This window comes from Phaenicophaeus curvirostris, chromosome 7, assembly GCF_032191515.1.
Source record: "Phaenicophaeus curvirostris isolate KB17595 chromosome 7, BPBGC_Pcur_1.0, whole genome shotgun sequence".
Taxonomy (NCBI): domain Eukaryota; kingdom Metazoa; phylum Chordata; class Aves; order Cuculiformes; family Cuculidae; genus Phaenicophaeus; species Phaenicophaeus curvirostris.
Window position 1 is genome coordinate 22327120 of NC_091398.1, and position 25777 is coordinate 22352896.

At 38.5% G+C, this 25777-nt stretch overlaps 1 protein-coding gene across 4 annotated transcripts in view; it reads right to left on the bottom strand.

The window, feature by feature from the left end:
* The window catches only part of CSRNP3 (cysteine and serine rich nuclear protein 3), a 107203-nt gene that overhangs the window by 18265 nt on the left and 63161 nt on the right, over positions 1 to 25777 (bottom strand). For all 4 annotated transcript variants that reach the window (XM_069861197.1, XM_069861198.1, XM_069861200.1 and 1 more), the window contains 2 exons: positions 14851 to 15021; positions 447 to 706 (listed from right to left, as the gene is read on the bottom strand). In XM_069861197.1, the coding sequence (XP_069717298.1) occupies positions 447 to 706; positions 14851 to 15021 (431 nt within the window). The remainder of the gene's footprint in view (positions 1 to 446; positions 707 to 14850; positions 15022 to 25777) is intronic.

The window sequence follows — 25777 nt, forward strand, 5'->3', positions numbered from 1 at the left end:
TTTATGACAAATTTGCTCAAGCTGGCCAAGAAAATGAGCTGTTTCACTTTCTGTACTTAAGATGTTACCATGCCCTGGTCTAAGAGGGCACTATGCAAGGGCTCAGGTGACTCATTCTCTTCCTGGCACTTCCAAACTTCCGTTGTCTACCCTGCTCAAGGCTAGCTTCTACAGCCCTCTGCCTTTCTCTATAGAAAACAGAGTGTAAACAACCTCCCCGTAAAGCACTCTGAGGTACACATCACTGAAAGCTACAGCAGCACTTGGTAATAGCAAACAAAAATATGTCTTCAGTGAAACAGAAAAAAAAGAAGAAAAATGCCATTGTTTTGAGTGAAAATGGAATGATAGCAAGGAAATGGTTTTGTTTAAAAGACATACACTGCGCTTTAACACTGCTCATTTAAATAAATAAGGAAAGAATCAGTGTCTTGAGTAATTTTTACCTTTAATTTCAGAGAATTGAGTTTTTCCTCCCTTAGATGCTCTCTTAACATCTCTCGGTGAAGCCTCTCCTGTTCCATTGCAAACTCTCCAAGTGTGTACTGGCGCACGCTGTTGTGGCGAGTAGACATTCCCAGTGTGCTTCCCCCTTGGCTGGGAACACTGGTGAAGCCTTGCCTTCTTGTGAAGTAATACACAGTAACACAGTTGAAATGGACATTTTTTGTTCTCTTCCGCTTCTCTCTCTTCAGGATTGAAGAAGCTAGAACAGATGCAGATTACAATACGAATGTAAAGTCATATTGCAAATTTGTCACTTGTGTAGTTCCACTTACCTTAACAGCACCCATGTACACGCTTAAGTTCAGAGGTATGCAGCCTAAGTGAGGAGATAACAGTAGAAATATTAACCATATATGAAAACCTAGAAGCCCATTACAAGCTGCTACAATAATGAACTCTATGGTCTAATTTAGAAGATAAATTCCTGGTCAAGACAGTTGTGTCTTCCCATATATATAAATGTTTTATCTTTTTACAAAGTAAGCAAATAAATCCCAGCAAAAGGAACTTATTTCACAGTGTCACCTCAAACACAGTGATCCACTGATTTGCTCCTCTTCAAAACCCTGGGAACAAACCAACGTTGCATAGGGCAGCAGTGAGGAGAAGAGCAGACCTGTCTCTCTCACAGGTCTGTAAACACTGTTATTATTCTGTCTGCAAGGCTTTGCTGTAAAGATCTATAATTATATCTTTAAGGCATGGGATCACATTGGCACTCTTATCTACAATGTGAGAAACTTAGTATTATAAAAACTAATGGCAATACGTTTACTGTTTCAGACTGTCTCAGAGATACGTATCATCATCATTACAGAATAATACAGGAATAATGCTGATTAACTATCAGAACCACTTCCTTTTTATTTAACTTCATCCTTCTTTTTGCTGCCAGCCACTGAATACATGCATATGTGTATGCATATACATTCTAATGTGTAGAAATTAAAAAAAAAAATATTAAATCAAGTCTTTTCTAATTCTCATGCTCAGTTTTTCTTTAACAGTTATGCAGTATCATATGAAATGGATTTGTTTAAAAACAAATGCCAAATTTTAATTGTTAAATATTGTTCTTTTTCTACAGAGATTTAGTAATCAGAGATTCTGATACCGATCATTCCTCACTGGTAATGGTGGTGAGCCTTTAGACAAAAAAGCAAAAAAAGAGACATACAAACACTAGAGAAATGTAAGAGACACTATTTGATTTTTAAGATGAACAGCCTGACTTATTTAATTTATCGCAAAATGGCAACAGGAGGTTTCGAATGTAGATAATAAGCCATTGTTTTGCAGTTTACAAGCAACAATTGGGCAGGTGTGAATGAGAGACCTAATGGCCAGAATCCAGGCAGTAAAATAATTTAAAAGGTGCCCGACCACTCTTGAAAGACTTGGCACAATTCCACAAAAGCAGTAAGAGCAATGTGATATATGCTGCGCAATAAGAGCTGCACCATCTCTGGAGACTGGAAGCACTTGGCATTCAGCCTTGGTTTCATAATAGGTCTGGTTTATTGTCACAGTTAAAACATAGTTAATTCTCTAATGTTGTTATGTAGTAAAATATTAATCAACACAAATGTAAAAAGCCCAAAGTTTTACATTAAGTAATTCAGTCCGAAAACCAGCATAATCTAACTACCTATATGAACAAAAGTATATTAGAAAATGTAGTCCTGTAACTAAATTACAGACAGGATGCCCTACTGACATAATCATAAAACTATTTAGGGCTCAGTAAAACATTGCAATAGTATTACTTTTCCTAAACTCTGCTAAGCAGTTAAAAGTATAGTTTATTATACAAATAAGTTGCACTTCTTCAGATATGCTGCAGGAATGTTCGCTTATAAATATAAAGCAGATACTTAAGCTCAGGTTCTATATTCACTTACATGCTCTCAGTGAAGAGTGTTCCAAAAAAGGTGAGCGTTCCAAAATGTACACAGAGGAATTTATTATATTAGGCATGTTTAAATTACATCCAAGTTTAAGCAAATCTCATATCAGCAGAGCCTGTGAAAAATATTTATAGGAAGCTCTTAGTGGGGAAAGAGGCCCATTTTGTTAGAAGAGACTGCTTGGCAGGGGGGTGTCAAATTTGCATTGTATCATTCTTTTAATCTACTGTTCTTTTTCATATACACCACAGTTTCAAAACAAAACTGTTTTAATAAAACCGAATTTTTAGAGTTTAGAAAATGGGGCAATTTTGATATTGTGACATTCTCTTTCAATGTAGCATGAAAGCAAATACTCTGAGTCAGAACCTTCACTGCCTATATGCCCTGACACACAGGAAGGTGGAGATTAAAAATTCCTGCTTCTGCTGGAGGATGTATCTAAACCATTCTGAGATGTACCAAATTTTTGACACAACAGTATTGATGTTACTTGGATATCAACAGGATCTTGTCTCTGTTTTGCAAGAAATATTGACAGCTACTGAAAGGCAAGCAGCTTTTTCACCAAGTGAAAGAACCAACCACAAACTGAATGAGAGAAAGCTATAGCAAAATATTAAAGGAAAGACAGAAGGTTAATCTTATATATATGCTTATATATATATATGCTTCAAGAGGAAATAGAGGGTGACTGTGCCTGTAAATCACAAAAGCTACCAAATGCCTTCGAGTCTTTATATGTAAACTTTAGTGTAATTTATCTCAAATCTTAGCTATGGAACGCTTGACATGGCTGCTACTGGCAGCAGTACCAAATGCTGTAATATAAGCACTTCCATTTTTTTAAGCTGAATCCTATCACTTTCTATACATAAAGAAATCAATCTTCAGTTTTATTCCCATGCTATACACTAATATGAATAGTTAAATGAAGCTAGACAGAGAGTCTGCAATCTAACTATTTCCATTTGAAAAAAAAGAACATAAACCTAGGGATGGGTGGGGGTGCCCATGTATGTGCTGTCAAAATGCAGAACATGAATTTCATGCATTGCCATATGTCTATACCTAAAAGTCTCTCTCGGTAAGACTGCAGTTGGTATGAGCTGTTGAAAGAGCCCATTAATGCATTTCTTCAACTTCTTTGTAGGTTTTAGCACTTTTAGTAATTAAATTATCAGTGCCACACATCAACGTTGTTTGTTTGGGTTTTTGTAATATATCACTGACAAAAACTGTGTTAAAACAGCATTAAGCTGAACTTCAAAGAAAATGCTGACACACTCTAACTGCAACACCACCAGCACTATATCCAGAATTACACAACTGTATTGAAGACAGCATGAGAGCTGACATGCATTTGTTGTAAAGGTCTTTAAAGTTCCTGTATTTATTTATTAATGTTACAGTTCCTAGTCAAATTACATGATAATCTGTACAAGTAAACAAGCACGTAAACATTCAGAGCCCTCAGATTACATGAGATTATCTCTTTCTGAAACACATCCTCTCTTTTGGGTTTGCTTCTGTCTCATCCAAGAGCTCATTAAAGGAGAGCTAAGGCTCTGTGAATAACTCTATAGTCATCTACTGCTAGGAAGCAGTCAGAACATATTCATATTCATGAGAATGTTGCTCACAAGAAAGGATCAGTCAGGAACTGCAAAATATTACATAATTTTATTTGATTACCCCAAAGCATGGATTAGAGATGTCAGTCAGGAGATCGGAGAAATGCAACCACCTCAGTAACCAAGGACACAAAAGTAAGCACAGTCAGCACTGCAAAGGCATGACGTTCTTGCTCTACTGTACTCCTGAAGTCTCTGAGCAGAGGACTGCCTTAATGTGACCTCAGAAAAAATTATTATTAGATATTAAATGGAAATGCTGAACATTTTCCAACACTGGAAGCACAGTGTTCTACAACTCATTCAGCCTTTTTGCTTCCAGACAGCCAGACCTCAGCTTCTCAGATCATCTTATCAAGAGTCGGGGGCATATGTTATTTTGCATGCATTGTACCTTAAAGAGTACATTTGCATCAGTTATAATTACTGCTAAGGACACTGCTTAACTCAAGACAGAACAGAAGGTCATATGCCCAGAGAAAATTTACTGAAGTTAATCAATTAGTAAGCTCCTTTCAGATGAGTGACACAGATTGTGCAAAACTTGCATGCCTCTTTGAAGTCAGTTTCAAAGGTTTTCCATGGAAGTAAAAGCTCATAACCTAAAAATTTATCTAAATGGAGTGTAAGCACCACACTTTTCCAAAAGAGAACTACTAACAGCTTCTTGCTTGGCCAGTCTCAAGAAAGTATTTACATGCCATCTGCCTGTCCAACAAGTGATGTCAGTGGATGCCACTGTCATCTGTTCTGCACAAAAAAGTGTGACGTTGACTCCAGGCAGGCTGCTAGATGTGTCGCTTTAGCATCTGCTGGACAGACACTGTCAACAGCAACTAGATGGTGTTTTTTGAAAACAAATACCATCAAACTGTGTCTAGCAGTTCATGGTGTGCGAGGATGCCAGAAGGAATAGAAATATCCATCATCACCTGAACCTGTCCTATGGATCACACATAACCTCAACACATTTATATAATACAAGTCTGATATATTCCATGGAAGAAAAAAACCCAAACAACTCCATTCTCATTATTCAAACAATTAATATAAGTTTTTAGTTCCATATCTCAAGATTACATGGAATTACGTATTTTCGATATATATGTAAGTACTGTAATCCATAAAATATAACTATTATCAGAGGGAAAGACGATGCTGTTAAGAACATAATTACCACTACAAAACTATCTCTCAGAAAAGGTCACTATATCTGAACAAGATCTTCAGACATAGATCTTCAAACAGGACTGTCAAGAGTTCCTCACCTGAAATACCAACTGCTGAAACACTGATTTGTAGCATTTCATGTTTCAGTGGCTCAGTTTCTGAGTTTAGCTGAGCAGAGCTCAAGCTAATCACCTGCTTGCAGCTGGTCTGCCTCCTCCCGGAGTCAAGTCAGGCTCTGTAGGCTTATGAGCTCCTTGTCTTGCACAAGCAACTGCTGCAGATCCAAGGCTGTATTTGGACACAGCACAGCCCCACCCATGCAGCATTTGGCCCAAGCTAAGTCACAGCACAAGTCATCCACACCACAGACTTTTTATGGCAAAACTGGCAACTCTGTAAACAAAATTCCTAGAGGTGAGGCCAGAAGAATTACAGAAAAACTTTTAATGGCAATAATTTAACCCAATCACGGTCAACACAAAGGTCAACCTGCTCTTTGCGCTTACCCTTTTGCTACCTTTGCTCAGGATGCGCCTGCACACGTACACAACAAAACATGTTTATTCATCTTTTTCTCGGTTATTAACCTCTCTTCCTTCTAAGAGTTCTCTTTATCCACAGCAGCTATAATTTATTTTGTGACTACACGTGATAGTTCTGCCATCTCTCTTTAAGCACAATTCCTGATTTATGCACTTCTCTAGCTGCTGAACAGACAAAGAACCTCTAAGATTTCCAAAATAAAAGAACATCTGTATTGTGAGCCAGAGCCCTGCAGAATGCTGCAATGCCTAAACACTAGATATCGAGGGTTTTTTATTACACCCCTTCGGTTTTCAATATTTCAGTAAAGTCCTTTTTCAGTCATCCACTGTAGTACAGGATAAAGATACCTGTTCAGCAGTCATTCAAGAAATTAAGATGCCAACAATGTACTCACAAGGCTGAACAGTGACACGAAACAAGCTTTATCTCATTCAAGACAACCTTCTTCTACACATGACCACCCTCACACTCCCCCTCCAAATTACACAGGTGAAGGCCTGACCAGAGAAGCCTCTCTGACCCCACACCACTAAACCTCTGGTTAACTGGACATGGGGAGAGCAACTGTCAAAAGATTAAAAACAAAATAAACACACAAACATCCTTATGGTTGTTGCCATAGGTGGCACATTATTCACACAGTTGAGGATCATCTCCTACACAGGGACACTAAGTCATAACTTTTACCACCATCATTTTTATGAAAATGGTTGCTATTTAAAATGGTAACATTTTACTTAATAAAACAAAAAGTACAATTTTTATTGCCCAGTGGCTAACAGTAATGGCATACAGGATGGGTTTTGCATCCTTTTCCAGAAAGACTAGGTAAGTGTTCCTCAGATTTTTTTTTTTTTTTTTAAGCTTACAGGTACTTGATCAAGTGCATTAAATTGATTTTTCTAGACACAGTGTGGCCTATATGACTGCATGAAACAGGAGACCTCAGAAATTAATTTGTCAAGGATAACCTATAAACTAAACTTTGAAGTTAAAACTGAAGAGAGTATCACTGTAAAAAATCCAACAAGCTATCACAAAAACAACAATAGCCTTAAAAAATAAAACTGTTCCATAAGATATCTTCCATGGCTGCTGTTCTTTCTTGCTTATGCTGCTGTGTCGCATAAATCTTCACCACAAAGGGAAAAAATCAATATTTACATTAGAAGTCCAGTGCATCTTTTTGAATAACATCCAAGTGTCAAATGTACAGGAATAAATTATAACTGACGAAATAGGCAAGCAACAGTAGCAATGTGCTAGCAGGCTGAAACAAAGTTTTCCTGAACCATTCCACCACATATAATGCACTTCAAATCTGCACTTTTCAATCGCTTTTGAACATTCTCACTTTGCTCTCTGGGCAAGCAGAGCTACAGCAGTGTCAAACCAGAGAAAGACAGAGCATTTCCTTCTGCACATTTACCAGTCAAAACAGAATCCAGACTCCCCTCCCCATCTGGAAAGAGATCCCCATGGCTGCATTTTTCTACAAAACGTAAAGCTTGCTTCCTCATTTTATAAAGTCCTGATAGGAATGACACCTTAAGCCCATCATGTTTTTCAAACATTTTTTACTGAGAAATCTGGTAGTTCTTTGATTACGAAACATAAATAATCTCAGTTCTGGCTCAACTCCAAGACAGAAGCACTTTCTTCTGCTGTCTCAGCTATTCTCCTGATGTCAAAGGCACAGTAAAATAAATGTGAACCATATGGCTACCTGGCAGATTACTAGCACACGTGCATCAATGAGGGCAAAGTAATTAATTGTCACCAGTGCAGAAATATTTTGGGCACATGAAAATTTCAAAAGGCTGAGAAAAAAGTGTACATAGCAGCCTTTTGGATTAGAGCTCAATCTTCAACCAGAGGAAACGCTGCTTTTCTTATACTCTTACTATCCATTTGTCTGCTTTTTACATACTTTTAATGCCACTATGGCAAGAAGGATTAACATCATTCTCCACCTGCTCCATGACTTTCCCACACAGTCTTTCATCAAGTCTAACACCACAGAACAGCAAAGCCTGATCCATCATGGTAATCCAGGTCAGACATCACTTACAAAAACCAGCTTGCCTTGCAATCTTCATAGAAAACAAAAACCTGGGAAAAGGTCATATTCCAGATACTGCTTCAATCTCTTGCCTCCTACCTCTCCTTCTATCCCACTGCCTCCCAAAAGACATTTTTCTGAGAGTTTCCATGCATTTTTACATTTACAGCTTTTAAATCCTTATTGACGAAACACACATTCTACATGCTGGAATCCACATTAAGTGGCAATGCTGTGACATACAATACACCCTCCAAAAGGAACATGTGGGCTTAAGTGGAGGGAAGTATTTTATGAAATAAATTTGAACCTGGAAGTCTTGAAGGGAATGGCATACTCAAGAAGGCATAAATTGAGTTGTGGAAATTAGACAGGACAGGAAAATTCCATGCAATGGCAAGACCCACCTTAGTAGCATCTCACTATTCCATCCTCCTGGTATTCTCCTCTCAGGTAAAGCCGAAGTTAAATTCCCCACACAGAATGGGCTCAATGGGAATGCTTACCTAATGCTACATTTAAGCGTGTCACATTTGAAAAGGTTTCTAAAAATGCAAACTTAAAGACAAGTTTGACATGAATAGGAGTTTTTCATTCATACTTTGGTTAAAAATTTTATCTCACTGTGAGAGTTTCATCTAAAATTTCACAGAAATGTTAAATTCTTGTGATGCATGCTAAAAGCTGAAATTTTATTGCTAAAATTTCAGTGACGGCTTAAAGTTTACTTCCTCAGCCCCCTCCATCTCCAGAACACTTTTCAGTGACATTCATCATACCAGTCCAGCTTCTGCATTCTGCAAATATAATCAGCCTGTGGGGAGAAGTGGAAATGGTTAACTGCTCTCTGCCTCACCACTTACTCTAAATTCCAGCTGCTGTTTTGTAGATGATTATTTCTGACCTTGGCCTCGGCTTTGAACACTGTGAGGAGGACAGCAGCTACTAGGCATCCTTGGAGGAACACCCATGCATAACAACTGTATTAGCTGAGCTGTCCTAAGACACAACAGGCAATCCTTTGTCCCATGTTAGGGACTTATATGAATTGTCGTTTGATACAAACACAACCACTCATTTAGCTGCCCATGATTTTGCATTTGCAAACATATTTTGCGTATCTGCCATGAACATCTTAAACCAAAAAGATGTTTGTATGTTATCTAAGCCAACAAATACACCATGTATGGCAAAACCTGTCCCTCCATACAGAATAAGCAATGCATTACTTTATAAGAGAAAACTTTTACAAAATATGTAAGTAGAATTAGTTGCACAAATCCTTCTGAAAACCCATGGAAGCCTGCCTCCTAACCCCTCTCTGCATTTTTTTAAGACTCCCTCTACAATAGTTGGCATTCCAGACAAAAGACTGCAGACAAGATCCTGCCATGGCACACCCTTCCCTGTCATCCTGTACGAGCATTTGAGCAGAGATATTGCAATACATTTCTGAATTTTTGCATTTCTTGGCTTTTACTGTCCAGATGAGGTGACTTATTTTAAAATAAAAAATGAGAATCTTTCAATCTATTTCCATTTCATAACATGAGTCAACAAATAATGACAATAATGTATTCCTTATTAACAAGGAAATTCCAAGCCTGGTTTCAGGCAATATAAATAACTGCAAGATGTCATGAAAAAAGAATGCCTGCATTTAGCTACAACTTCTAAGTGTTTTCCCATAATAAGCCACCATCACAACTCATTTAGATTTCTATCATTAATCAGCAATTAACCACAAAGCTTAGGCTCAAAGCTCAAGTGATGCTCTGTGCTATTGACCTCACACTAAATAAGACTTCATCTTTCACGTAATCATAATGTAAGAAAAACTAGACCTTCCTAAGGATTTTAAAGGATTTGATACCTCCTTCCAAATTCTGCATGGTCACTTAGATGAGGCAATCTCAGTATGTCAGCTACTAGAATATTCAAAACAGTGCTTTTAAGGGTAATGGAAAGAAGTGCAAGGGGGATGTACTGGTATTTTCAAATTCTTCGTTGTCTTTAACAGTAAAATCAAAAGACAGCAAGAGCATTTAGAGAGCAAAGGGTCTTCTCAGAACTTCTAGTGACCAGCCACATTCATAATGAACCTAAGGCACCCAATATTCTTAACAACAGTACCCTAACTAGCAGAATGACAGGATCTACCATTATGGCTGGCTGCAGGATAACCTCTCTAATGACAGTAGTAATATTAATGGCAAGACACAGGTAACCAATGGAGAACATCAACTAGACTGTGTGAGGGTTCTACCTCCTGGTGATGCAGATAACCTTGTCAGATGAGCTGTTGCTGGAGATTTCACCTGCCTCTGCAGGTGAAGAAGAGAAGCCTTAGCAACAAAGGCATTACTCTGAAAGTTCCACTGTCACTACACTGACTTTGAAATAACAGAGGAAAGCAGCAGCTTTTCAAGGTATGTAAGAGATGCATCTGTGGTTAATGTGGTATAGGGAGATTTTACCAGCACCAAAGAGCAAAAGACAGGACTTGATGATGTCTTCTCAGGTCTTCCAGTTGAATGCGATTTTGCATCTTAAATTCGGACATTTTTCTGTATGAAAGCATTTAGAGGCAGATACCTCCACAAGGCAGTAAGAATCCCCCACAGCTGAGATGCAGCATGGAACCCAGCACCCCTCAGCACACACAATCATAGGAACTGTCAGGGCATCATACTGACATCCTGAATGGCATTTCCAAAGACAACTTTCTGTGGAGCTGATGAAACACAAAAGTTGGGTGCCCTTGCTCTGCAGGGCAATTTATAGGGGTTAAAATGGCATTGGGTGTGCTCCCACACTGTAATCCACATACCTCCAAGGAAAAAGGAACTAATACTGTATATACATGCTTGGACTGCTACTTGAAGGTGAACAACCCTCTTTTTGATATGGAGGAGGGGCTGTAAAATGGAACAGGTACATGGGCTGGTTAATAATGTGCTTTGGCATCCATTAACGTAAATCTGTGGTGTGAATAACAGGCTGCTGAGTCAAACTGAAATGACCTCAGTAGACTGAGAAAACTAAGTAAAAAAGACACTAGGGATTATATCACCCAGTGGTAATGAAGGCACTCCATCACCTTGTAATAAGACATCTAAAAACATGCATATGCATACATACACACATATACCTGACTACATTTATTCATTTTTCAATTATGAGCCTGGTAACAGTTGTCTATGCTTTATGGGCTTTAATTTCATTTCCTGACTCAGAATAAGATGCCTGTAGTTCAAGGTAGGGATTTTTGTTGTTGTTGTCGTCTTAATTTGTTTAAATGGATATATTGCTACAGAAACTCTGTACTTATCCCTGTGTAGCAGTCACAATGAATGGCACTTGTGGACATCTAAGTCATGTCTTTTCTGCCATCACATTAGAGGATTAATTGTTGAGATCAAGACTACCTTTTGCTGTTTCTGCCCAACCTGAATGGTATACAGCAGCTGTATGCCTCATTTAGCTGGCAGGTTAAACTGACCTTAAGACTAATGAAGCAGGATAGCTGAAAGGTTCTTGTTTATCTGAACCAACATATATATTTTTTCAAGGGCTGTGTAAATATTAAGATGCATCAGCTATTCTAGACAGATTTATATGCGAGGTGCCTGCTTGCTGAAGCACTGAAAGACTTGTAGCTACAAGTGATTAAAAATCTATTGCTTTGTCAGGTCAATTAGAAACTAAAAATAAGAGTTAGATGGCCAAGTTAGGCTTTCTTTTAAAAGCTCAGCTGAAGAATTAACGTATCAATCTTGGGGTTGACTATAGGTCACCCACAACCCACATATTTCCAGTCAGTAAAAGAGTTTATACTGAACTTCAGACTTACTCATCAGAAGGAAGACAGCGCACAGGACCTGGCAGTGTCTCACAAAAGAGAAGTAAATGATACAAAGTGTCAGGAAACGGCTTAGAAAGATAACCTCCACCAAGGAGTACTCAGGCACCTAACAGAGGCAAGGAACCTGGCCGGTCCTTCTTCTTCAGTGACTGTTTTTAATCTGTTCACCGAGTAAGTCTCACAGAACTCTTCCTTTCCATGTGCTCTAAAAAGTACAGATTCAAATACTCAACATAGGAAAGTTCTTAACTTTCATTTTGGGAGATGAATGTATTTAAAGAACAAACAAAATGCCTTCCAGTGTACACTGTTACAGTTTTGTTACAGTACAATGCATCTGCATGCTGTTTTCAAGACAGCATCACTTACTAGCTCTGTAAGACACCTGTATTCATGAGATATGAACACTGACAATTTCCATATATTCTGCTTTGACAAGCTAGGGCCCAGTATCTCAGTAGGATCAGTTCATTTTATCACTTCCTAGAACTAAAAAATATGCTTTTTCAAATAGTATTGTTTAAAAAAAAAATCTAAAGGTTAAAAAAAACAAAGCACATACATACAAAGAAAAGTGCTCCTGCCCTGAAGAGCATCCAACATCACACACAACCAATGTCAACCAACTGATAAAAACAAAAATAAAAACCAGTCCTCTGTGTATAAAATTTCCATCAACTGTCCAATTAAAACACTCTTTCCAGAATCAATGCACATAAAGACCCAAGAGGATTTCAGAAAAATAAAACAAAATAAAAATCCAATCTCAACAAAAAGCCTTGTTTTTTCTAGAGGTAGTCAGTTACCATGTGAAACATCTTCCAGTATTTGTCAAGTATCTTCACTTCTTTGCAGTTAATTTAAATATAAACATGATTAACTTTTATTGTAAAAACACATTAAATTGTGCTACGATGCATCAGCACTAAGACTTTTTAGTGCAAAGTTGATCTTACAGATAGTAGATGTGCCTGAGCCTGGCTGAGTGATTTTTCTAACACTGTTCAACTGGTAGATGTCAATTGTGTAAACATATAAGTGACTGATATGCTCTAACATTAAGAAAGAAGAAAAAGGTGCAAAATCTCACTTCCAGCATTTTACAATAAATCAAACTGGACTTCCCCTTTAGGTGCAACCTGGAGTGTTCTTGGTAAAGTTACAAAATAATGATGCACACTGGAAGAGAGTCTGGATGGAAGACGCAAGTAATTAAGTAGGGATAAAACCACCTTTCCATTCTATACTTCATCTAAGCATCAACATCCTCTATCTTTTTAACAATAAAAAATTATCACCCTAATCAATTTCCTGCAAGTACGCTGCATTACAACAAGCATGGAGCATAATGTTAAACATTGACAGATGCCATGTTCCAGTAGCCTCTACCTTAAGAGCTTCGAGATTTACCTATTCAAATGCAGCACAAAGTCCACCTGTTTAATTCTTTTCTTCCCAAACTAGACTTATATAATACTGGGATTATTCCATACTGATTTCTTGCAATTTAGGCTGTTGCATCTATATTATAGACAATACTTTTTAAGAAGTAACATGAGAGCATATGCAAACAATTTACCCTTTCTGTTTCTGTTTTGCTAACTAATATATATATGTGTGTGTGTATTTAAAAAATGTAACGTACAATTTCTGTATGTGTGTGGTAGCGCACACACAAATAAAGTTCTATTGCTCTGGTCACAAATATCTCAGTTACATACCTCACCAATCAGAACATTGAAATGCTATAGATTCCCTTACAGATTTTAATCAAACCCAAAATTGTTTATTGTGTCAACTACAATCAAAGCTTATTGTTACAGGCACATGTTACAACTTCCAAGTTTCTCCCCAAAATTACAAACGTTCATTTTATCTGTGAATTCACAATAAAATTGCTGTCTTGCATGTGCGTGGCAATGACTGATGTAAAAGGATTGCTTTCAGTCTACGATAAATAATCATCTAAGTCCTTAAAAAGATGCAAAATTTAAACCAGCATGCAGATAATATTGTCACTAAGCTATTTCTTAATACCAACAAAGAGATTTACTGGCTCACTTACTCCTCTGTGGCATTTCAGAAAATAAGTCCTCTACTAGTACTGTACTTTAAATACAACATACCACACCAAGATTGTTACACATAAATGCATTTTGAAAGTCGTGCCTATATAACCCTATATTGCACAAGAGTGTTTTATCCTAGAGCAAAGAGGACCCAGGACCTCACATCCAAACCTTAGGCTCACACAGCAGCATTTGTTAGATGAATCGGTTATAGGAACATTCATGCCATATGCTACAAACATGATTTCTATGCATACTCTGAACCACATGGGTATAAGGAACACACTGTGTATGGGCAGTGGTGAGAAGCCTCACCTATTCCTTGGCACACAGTCTTTACAAAACTTGGCATTCTAGACACTAACTCCAGTGGGGAGGTCTATTATATATGCAAAGGAATTGAAGGAGGCAAACCTCTGTGTTTTGAAACACGCAGTTCACTATTCCAATAGAATTATCACCTAAACCAAAAATCATAAACTACATATATAAACCGTAAATTTATTCTTGCTAGATGCATATTCTGCACACATAGCTTTGCTAACTTAAAGCCAAATTTCTTATCTGTACAGAAAACCATTGCCTAGTAAAGAGACACCCTCCCCTACACGAAGAATAGAAACTCTGGCACTAATGTGTCCCCTACACAGCGTCCCACAATTCCAAAGAAAATATTCTTTGGAGAAGAACTCTCACCAATAAAATACTGCAGAGAGCTGACAGGTGCACTACAGTTATCTAAGGAAAACAAACAAACTTACCTAAAGCACCTTCACTACAGTACTTGTTTGAAATACCTTAAGTGCAACTCCCAACATCAACTACAAAGAGCTGCATAATTCCAAGAGCAAATAAGTAGGGGCTTCCAAGTGACTTTAAATTTTTACAATAACAAATAGTTTTATATTGTTAATAAGAAGACAAAAGGGTACACATCTGCTAAGTTCTTTTGAACAAGTCACAAACAGAACACTAGAGAGTCCACTTCATCGCCTGTTCAGTTTAAAATCATTATGTTTATCTAACCAAAACATTTATTTTATTTTAAGGAACAGGGAGAATTTTTTAGGTACATAACTTCAGTACTTACGGGTAAAATGATTAGAAGTGGATGGGTTGACACTATCACCACTGTCAGCACTTTCACTGCTAGAAATGTCATCATCTGATTCCCGCACAGAGGAACAAGGTGAGGAGCCATCAACTTCTTCAAACTTCCTCTTTAAAATTCCACTCATCGCTGCAATGCTGTCACAGGCACCTGTACCAGGAACAGAGACAATGAGGCACTGAAACATCCAACTGCAGAAAATGCAGTCATAATTTCCAAAGTAATTTTAACTTAGAAGTACCAGTAATTTGCCAGTTCTGATCTCGAATAATCATTTAGTATGAAATTAGATATAATTAATTAGGAGACACTGAAGCTCTAGGAAAGGAAAATACCATCAAAAGTCATATTCTAACTCAACATGTACAAAGATGGTTATTTTGCTAGAATAACATCTAACAGATTGCTGTCAGGGAGTATTTTTCCCATTTTGCTGTCAATGGCACCCCTAATTTCAAGGTTTTGTTATGAGATTTCAAACAAGGAAAAAATCTGAGTTCCTTTACAAATACCCTCACTTGGTCCCTACCTTGGCTGCCACAGGAGGAAGAAATGTTCAGAATGAGGGATAACATTCAAATAAGAAGAAATTATTCTGAACAATACATCACGCATTGCCAAATAAATGTAATCTAATCAGCGTTCACATCACCCCGATACATCTGGTAATTCCAATTTTACAGACAGTTAAAAGACTACGAAGTCACAAAACCCATATACCAATTTAGTGTTCAATAAATGTCTGGAATCCAGAAATTCCCCACTGTAGTCAGAGACACCAACTGCCTCCCAAACTCTGTCCTTCCCACATCAAGAAATGAGATGCCTAATATACTCCTGAGGTTGAGTAGAAGATTATAAAGCAAAGTATTCAAGCAGAAATTTAGCAGCAGAGGTAGAAATATAACATAAATTGCATGCAATTAAGGACAGCTAGAGCTTGCTCAGAGGATACACAGCTGCCACCATGCCCCCGCAGCACTGCAGAGGCAAGCAGTGCCGATCCTTAACCAGGCAAAAGGTTTGTCTCGGATTGATGACATCCTAGACTTGCCGAGTATGACCACAACCTAGTGCCACGGACTTAGGGCTCTGACAAATCCCACTGAAAGCAAGGGAAAAAATATCCATTCCTCACTGAAACAGAACTTTTATAATACCTGCAGCTACCTTTAAGACTCATTAATTCTGAGCCAGCTGCATTCTGCTCCATCCCTGAACTGGGACTATATAACATCCAGAGCCTGCTTCCAACCAAAATTTCTACGGCTATGTGCTTAGAAAAACCCCGACTCTGTCAGGAAGCTAACATATGCTGGCCTAAACGGCTACTAGTAAGAAAAACAAGGTTAAGGCAGAGACTCCAGTATTGCCTGCACCTTTTAACAATTAGCACATTTCAGAGTTTTGGCCCAGGCCACCTCACGCTCTCCTGGATAATGCAGGATGAAGCAGGTGCAAGAACCATTCCCAGCAGGCAGGGTGGATGAGGGCACTCAGGTCTTGGCAGAGGACTGACAGTTTTGCTACTGTGGACAAGAACTGTACCCTGTCACTTGACAGTATAAACCACAGAATGCTATCGCTAGCCTCTATCTTTTTTATCTTTTTAATTAATTCAGAGTGATATCTCAGTGATATAGCTCCTACATTCTGACCTGGTAAGCACAGCTCTTCAGTAAATTCTCTGGTATCTTTGCTCACATTTGCTCTAGTACCAAGCAGTTTCAATGTCTCCTATACACCTATAACTCCCTTTAAAACCCGACATCAATTTCCTTCCTGGAAAAAATAAAGTGGCAGTGTGAAGAGGTTTACAACAACTTGATACGAAGCTGGAACAGGATAAGAGTGGGAATATGAAGCTGAGCTACAAAAAAAAGAAAATAAAAGAAAAAAACCCCGATATTTAAGTAAACTGATGGGCTCACCAGGTTACAGAGCCTGCAGGACTAATCCAAAAGTGTAATTCAGCAAACGCTGAAGTCTGTCTAAGTCTTTCTATAGGAAATTCTGGGACTGAGGTAGCAAGAATATTATGGTTTCATCCCAGGGCAACAGAAAGTTAGTTCTAATTACTTGGTTTGCTTTGCTGACAAAGCATTTTACACTGTCTGCCAGCTCCTAAGCACAGCAGGAGGGAGTTATGGGCAGGTTTACATTTGCCTTTGTTAGTCAAAACTAGAAATTAATGGATACATTATACAACATTTTTATGATATTATTTAATTACAGGGACTAGAACAGAAGTTCTATAATAAGGGAGTTCATTAACCTCTTAGGAAGCAAAAGCCTGAGAAGCACATACATGATTGCACCAAGTTTAATATCCTGTCTCCAGCAGCAGTATTTAACGCTTCAGCAGAAAGCAATGGGATGAGAAATCCAGCCACAACCACTGCAGATACATAGTTGTTTCCTCATCCTTGCAGTCAATTTCCCCTAACCATAAGGCTCAAATGTTGCTATAGGACAGTGCACAGCCTCTTATAAATTCATCTGACTTGCTCTCCTGAGGCAACAAGTTTCATATTAGTTTACTGGGGGAAAAGATTCATAGAGAAACATATCTCTGAAAACTATAGCCACAGACCCTTCAAAATCACAGCAGTTTCAGTCTTTATGATATTTGGACAGCAAACAGCAGCAGAAGAGAGCCAGCATCTAGGCCGCACTCTGTATTAGACAGACATCCACACACACAGCTACTCCCAACAAAGTGGAAACAATAACTGAGGAGAAATTACTTGGGTCTTCTTGCTGTTTCAGTGATATTTCCGTTTCAATTGCCAATAGCAATTATATTACAAGGGAGGTGCAGTGCATCTGCTGGTCCGGTACGGAACTAAGAAATGCCTTTATACTTTGGGGGGGTATGCAGGGAGAGAATGTTGATGCAATTGGAAGTGCAGCATCGAATTACTCATCCCAATGCTGAGGAGTCTGTCTGACTGCTGCAGCTGCCAGAAAGCACTCAGTGTGTTACTGCCTACACTCTCAGTTCTCACAGCTGTGCAACCCTTAGCAGCACGCCTCGGGGGAAGCCCTCAAAGCAGCACAGCCTCTTGCTGACACTGCTCCACTTTCAATGCAGTAACTAAAGTGCTCATCAGCCAGAGCAAGGAAGAGAAAGTGAGAAAAAAAAACTGTGCAGGTCTGAAAACACTTGTGCACTTGGTTACTATTCCAACAGATCCTTCACAAGTCTGAGTTAATGATTCCCTGAACACCACATGGACTCCTTTCAGAAGGTATCCAACTCTAAAGAGTAATGTACAGGGAGCACTGGTCTCCGATACAGTCTGCCTTGAGAACTGGTACCAGATTCCTTAGGACCAGAAAACAAAACCGAGGGATGTGATGGGCAATCTCAACAGGTATGTGTTGCCACATGACACCGTATGGCCACCATCAGTCACAGTTACCCCTGGTCAGTCTACTCCTTGCAAGGGCACAGGAGCATACACGTGGTTAATTACTGTCTGTTGACTGAAAAACAGCTACGTTCAAATGAGAAACTGGTAACTTTTAAATTACTCCAAGGCCCTTAACTTTGACTGGTTCTGAAATCAAAACCCCCTCCCTAGAAGGCTCTGCCCACCTGTCATCTTCAAAGACATCCGAGCTTTTTTCAGGGTCTCACTTTCTCACTTTGAATATCCCCTAGCATAAAGGCAACTTTTGCAGATACCCAAAAGTTACAGAGATGCCTGAATAAATTCACGTCCAGGTCTCTCCAGGAGCCTGAAATTTAGCATTCTTCCAAGCAAGGTGTCTAAGAACAAAAGGAAAATAGAGTATGAGTGCAAAGCATCTTGAGAAGGAAAAGGGATGGAAAGGTTGTGCCAGGCCCAAACCAATGAGTGATTGTTTATGTACCTGAAGGTTGGTTAATACAGTACAGCACTTGGCATGCTACCTGTGCACACTGTCTTTGGACTGGGAGTCTTAATATTTTTTATACAGTGAAAGAGTCTCTGCCTAAACAAAGGACTAAGGTGTTCTCTGCTAAGCTATAAATCAGAGGCAGCAATTACTGAACAACAGATTTGGCTCTACAGCATCCTGGCGAGAACCTTAGCTGTTAAACTACTGTGTAAATTACAGGAAACACATTCAGACACAGATCTTTACAAGAAAAATGTTTTAAGAGGAGGAGAGATCTATGCTCTGTTCTCCAAAGGGAAAGTTTACGTGCCTGTCCTCAGGAGCTGGCACTGGACTGTGACTGTGGAGCACAGGGAGCTTCGACAGCAAATAGCTGAGCTGTGGTTCCATGCTGAGGTCTAACCACCCTGATGCTGGGATTAAAGCATATAACTCTTAAGCATCTAAACTCTAACTGCCTTGCTTCTTATTCCTTCAAGGGGATGTGACGTAGGGACTTACCCTGAAACCTTACTCAGAAGTAAAAGACCTGCAATCCCCAATGACCACAATCTATCCTTACTAGATAAAAAAAAAAAAAATAATTCTGCTAAAAGAGAGTTGCTGACAGGACAGGGTATTTTACAGCCATCTTGACCCTGCTAGGGAAATGCATGCTCTTCCCTACAGAGTATGTTACCGGACCTCTGCATCAGTGAACAAGCTTGGCTGGCACTGTAATTTTGCCTTGTCTTCAAACACAATGGGATTCTGATCAATTCTAGAACACTTTAAAAGCAAACGTTTGAAAAACAAAGCAGATATATTAAATAATAGAATCTCTGGGGTAATGATAGCTTGGCCTGTTCATTTTCAAAATTCTTTCACTGAACATTGATCCCTCTCCTCTTCAATAAAAGGCAAATTTGTTCTTTTAATTTAACACTTAAAATCAACTTCGCTCTCTTAATTACATTTTTCAAATATTGTTTGCATATCACATCTAATGCAACGTCAAGATTACAGTATTTAGTCAGAACTTCCCTATGAGGAAATATACTACACAACGCTTGCCTTAACTGAGAAAGCATTAACACTTGGAATTAGAGTGAGACAGCATTTAGTTATAGCCTACATGCTTGCTTTCAAAAGTATTTCCATTATGATTTCAAATGTGGAGGAAGCGAAGTGAAAGTGTAAACAATGAGACTGTCAAGGGGATGGTCAATAGAAACGGCTACAACAATTTAAACGGCTAAATAAATAGAGGCTAAAAGTCAAGTCAAGGGTAAAGATATAAATTCATACTACCTCTGGCGAGAATCAATTATGCTGGCTATTCTGACCTCTAAATATGTTCTTCTGGAAAGAGGAACGTGAAGAGTCTGCTCTTATTCTCTCACTTCTTGCCCATCTTCTCTCACCTCCTTTGCAAGTTTCATACATACTTGTTTAAACTTGGCAAGAATATTTTGAAAGTGAAAGGAGACAAACTGTTTTATCTGTGCTAACAAATAATAACAATTTTTGAAAATCTTGTAACTACGGTGGCTGAAATGCTCTCTCACTCCCAGGTACCTTAAGGAAAAGACTTGAAATTTCTAGTGGAGACATCTCTCAAACATTAAAGATGTGCCTAAACAAGAAAATTGGCATAAATTGGTTTTTGAGAATGACAATAAGGACTAAATATGAGCACAATGGAAGAGGTAAAGCCAGAGAAAGAAAAAGAGGTGAGAAGAGATTGAAGGCTTAAGTAAGAGGTTATAAAACCCCACCTTTCCAAAAAGTGAATTCAAGTTTCTTCACTGTTTAAAGAGAAATATAAATGAAGTAGCAAAGCCATGAGGTGTCATGATCACCGGAGGACACTTATAAACAGCAGGTAAACAAAGCAGATGTCCTCAAAGCTGAAGTGTTTTCATGCAGCAGGTATTCATCTGTGCTATGTATCTCAACATATAGCTAAGGATCTGTGTTAGCTCAGCTCACTTTGAACAAGCCAATACAATCAGCAGAAGCAGATTGGCTGTACTAATATAGCCAGCTTCTCAGCAGAACTAATTTGTGAAGCAGAAAGCTGCCCTAACACAGTTAGACCATTTGCAGTATCCTTATGAAATGTATTCTTAGCTTCAACAGGAATCTCCAAGTGTAAATATACATTGCTTTGGATATCAAAATAAATACACAGTAAAGGGTCATATGCTTTAAGAAACTATGCTATTTGCCAATTATTCATTACTTAGCTCTGCAAATTTTGTTGCCTTGCTAACACAGGGCTTTTTTGTCACATTGATAAAATTTAATTATATACAGATGTTTAATGTAGATGCTTGATATGCCTTAACAAATAATGTTAATAAGAATTCATCACATAGGTAGCATGAAAAAATGGTTTTAGTTTATTATGCACCAAACCTTGAGATATTAAAGAACTGCCTGTGCACAGCCAGCAGCCATTTGCGTTTTAGTATTGCTGCAGCGTTATACAATAAGCATGCTCAGCATGTTCCCTAATGGAAACTGTTTCAACTTCCCCCTCCTAATTCCGCATTCAAATTCCAGCTTGGCAGATGACTTTGACCAACCCAATGCCTTTGTCTTGTCATATCCACCCAAGAAAAGGCAAAGCTGCAGAAATACCCTCTCTTATACCTATGCAGGCACTTACACAGATCTAGGAGCTCCAGGAGCCTTCAAGTTTTCAGTGAGGGAAAACACAGAAACTGGTGTGGAGCCTCTGATATTACAATGGTCAGATCATGTTCTTCGAACTTCAGTAAGTCATCTAAAATTTATGGTACGAGCTTGGTTCTTTGCATCTGACAACTTATAAGCAAACAATCAAAAGATTCAGGGTGGCTGGGCTTTTGGATTTTTTCCTTTTTCTTTTTTCTTTCGTGAAACACCAAAACTATAAACATCTCCCATAAAATCTTGGGTTTATCTTTGTAATAAGTGTTAAAATTAAAAAGAACATCATTAACCCAATTCTCTAATGCTCTCACGGGGCTGTGTGCATTTATAAGACACCAAATAAATACGAAGCACAGCTATCAGAAGCAATTTGGAGACAGACTGGTATTTCCAGTAGCCCAAAACAGTTCTTGAAGAAGTTACTCTGTGGCTTTCTTCTACTGGGAAGCTGAAAAAAAATAGGAGAAACTAAAGAGCAGTAAAAATACCAGATAACCTATTGTTTTCTTTAGATGAAATTTTGAGGAAGAGTGTGTGAAACAGGCCCCTATAAACAAAAACTATTTTGGTCAGCAGGAGCCAACATTAAATTGCCACCAATAAAATGAATATAGCTCTATGGCATGAGAGTGGAACCATGACTTCATTCAAGGCTTGGCCTCAAGTGAATCCAAAATTAGTAAAAAGATGTTTAAGTGCATCTTTCTCCCTGGAGAACAGTCAATAAAACTATTCGTACTGGAAAAATATAAATAATTAATATCTACTGGTACACTGTAATGTTTTGAAACGACTATCTTCAAAAATAGCTTTATGACTATAATAATTCACGCTTTCTAAGTCAAGGACAATGCACAACCAACATATAATGTTATGATCTGCAGGTTTAATGTACACCCCAAGCAGTCCTACGTAGGATTCAGGCCCACAAAAAATGTCACTTAGAAAGAAAAGACGTAAAATTAATATTTGTTTTTATTATTTGCTTTTTGACATTTCACCATACGCGATGTATCTATTTAACCAGGAAAACCAAGAAACCCGGAAGATTTCTAGCAACAGCATTATTTCAACAATAAATACAGATGGATGAAATTCGCCATAAAAGCCCATAACATGCACAACAGATTGCTGAATGCAGATCATGATTTTATACAATGCAACAAGTGATAAGATTCCTCCTGCCACTGATATATATGTAGAGTACTGACAATTCATTGTGTCTTCTAAGAACGGTAAGAATAAGCTAAGAATAAGCTACTCTGTTATCAGCTAGAAAATACAACTAGAATTTAATTTCAAATTTACAAAAAAATGAGAAATGCACAGAACTTGATTCTTTTTAGATTTGCATCTGGATGGGATTACCTGAGGCACAGTAGGGGGCTTGCTTCACTGATGGTCCGCCCCAGGGCTGCAGTGTTTAATGCATTCTCCTATGTGGTTACTTTGATAATCAGGGATTTAGTCACAGTACAATTTTTTTCACTAGTGTGAACTAACAGTCTCTCTCTTTTCCCTCTCACCACCCACTTGCACAATATTTCAAGACCTACTACTTCTCCTTCAAGCACAGCTGCATAAGCCTAATATCCTTAAGAAATCAACCAAAAATATCAGCTATAATAAAATTTCAAATTCCCAATTTAGTGACCACAGCATCACAGAGTGAGATGGTGGATTTTTATGAAGAAAGATAAAACACGCATAACCAATAAACTAAAACATTTCTCTGTAAGCCAGAAGCCTTCTCAGTAATTTCAGTAACAGCCTTGAAAAGGTGGAATTTTAAAGCGCATATTCAGTTACAGCCAACCTTTCCAGTAGTAACTTCATTATTTTGGCCAGCAAAAATTACACAGGGGTCCTCACCCAGTTGTGCGCATGTACCTTTGTATACTTGACACAAAGGCACACGAACGAAGGGTATGTGATATTACAACATGAATGTGTAAAGCTACAGATCACAGTAAGATTGATCTAAAATTAGATCCCGATTGCATTACGGCTGTAGTGAACTGGCATCATACTAAACATGTCTAAAAATCCCTCTCAGTTCACTTTCTAATTCAAAGCTGAAAATTCTTCCAGAAGGCTGACAGAAGAGCTGCAGGTCTAATAACTAGTATGTACCCTTCCAATTCCCGAGGCACTCTTTTCACTGAGACAGTGATGAATAGAAGCTAAGCAGCTAGCCCATTCCCGTATCACTGTCTGACTTGTAAGTACCTTATGACCATTAAACGACACCTTAGCCAGAAGACTCTGCTGGGACAAAATTAATTATCTGCCCTATGCTCTCCTGAAAGGCACTGCTGTGAAGGTATGTGCCTTCCACTTTCAATTCAATGTATTTTTTTTTTCAGTTGATATACTTTATGGTATTTTGCTTTATCAAATCTTCGATTATTCTATCTTTTCCAGGAGACCTGAGAAGAGAAGTTGAATACTCTGCAATTTTCACTTTTCCATTTGTTTAGAAGTAAGAGTGGGAGAAGAGGACATAATAGAAAACAACTGAGTGACTTAATCGAAAGCTACAAAGTTAAACCTCTGAGAGTGAATGGTTCAATAAAGACTCTGGTACTACAAGGGAGCACAACAATAGCAGCTCTGCAAGCACTCCAAGTTCCCCAGAGTCATGGGGTTACCCTCCTTCCCCCAATAAAATACTCAAAGACAAAAACGTTTGCTTGAGAATAGCCTACTCAGCTGTCACAGTGCACGCTGGAAGTAAGCAGTGCCATCAATCATCATCCACCCTAAAAAACATGAGTAAATACATTTTGTAGCTTTCAACATTTTTCTTGTTTACCCTTTCACCCCAAACAAATGGCATTTACTAGAGATTGGTATTGCTTAGGAAGTACAGCAGAAAACATCTGCAATCTAGCTTAGGGGTTTTTTGACATATTCATACTAAATTAAAAGGAAACTGTTCAATTATAATAAAGAACAAGTTTTAAATCACTGAGAAGTTCATTAGCAAATTCAGATCCCAGATTCAAAAACACTCAACCTCCTCCTGAATTATCACAACGTCAGCCTCCTTCATCCTCCCAGAAGTACCAGCCTGGTCCTCAGGCAGGAGATGCCCATGGGCACCAGCAGAGGAAGAGTGGAGGAGTCTCCACTCACAGGCAGCCCAGTGAGACGGGTTTCCTCTTCCCAAAGCTGCAACACCCAGTAGGGAAACACAAGCCCTGGTGCTGGACTGTCAGCCTTTCCTTCCTCAGCTTGTGTGGAATCAGTTGCAGAGACACTCCAGGAGTTCCTGCTGCTTTCAGCAGCACTTTTATCACAGGGAGCTACAGATCCCCAGGCCAGCTCCAGACCAGCCAGCTAAGGCACTGACACCAGAACAGCTCCATCAGCATCGACCTCAATACAGACCAGTTTATCTTGATTTGCAGCACAGATGAAAAACATGACTGACTTACAGGCATGCACAGAAATGACTTGCCAGTATGAAATAAATAAATTTAACACAACCTCAAATTCCTTTCGCAGCTCTGGAAGGGGCAGAATGCTACTGAAAGCTACAATTACCATCAACGCTTGTTTACACTGCAGACCTTATCCTAAGTAACAGTATCACTTGATTGCATTTCCACATCAAAATCCAAGGACTACTCTCCATGCTGAAGTTACAGTCAGTAAATGATGTCCAAGTTCCTGCCCACATCCCTCAGGAAGACTGATGAGGGTCAGGCTCCATCCCACGTAGCCCATATTTCCTAGTTCACACTAGACAATAAACTAAATATGTAAATTCCTCTTGCTTATGAAAAAGCAGGATACCAACAAGCACCAAACTGAACCAGAACATCAAGTTAAACATTCCATGAAATGATTTACAAAGTAGTAACCAAAAGCTATCTACCTATCTTTTCATCAGAAAGCCAACATACAAGTGGTTCCATGCAGTTTGATATTACGGTTTAAGACGTGTCCTTGGTAACATTTTGCATTTAAACATACAAATGCTCAAGAAGCTCCCCTTTCTTTTATCCCTAATTTTGCCTTTACACGGCTTTAGTATTACGTAGATTTTCATTAAGTTTTTATAGTGATATATATTTATGTTCCTTTTCTCATTTTTCCTATTTTGTTGAGGAAAAAAAAGATATGAAGAACTGAAGCAGAGGTCCTAGAAAAGCCAGCTTTTTTTTGGAGGGTGGGAGATAAGATTAGAGGAAAATGAGTTATTGGAGAGAATCATACGCAAATCTCAGAAAGAAAAAGACAACAATTTTCTATTTTTTTTCCCTAGCAATTATTCACAACTCCCATTTATCACAGGTTTCATTTGAACACTATATCCATATTTGTAGAGAGA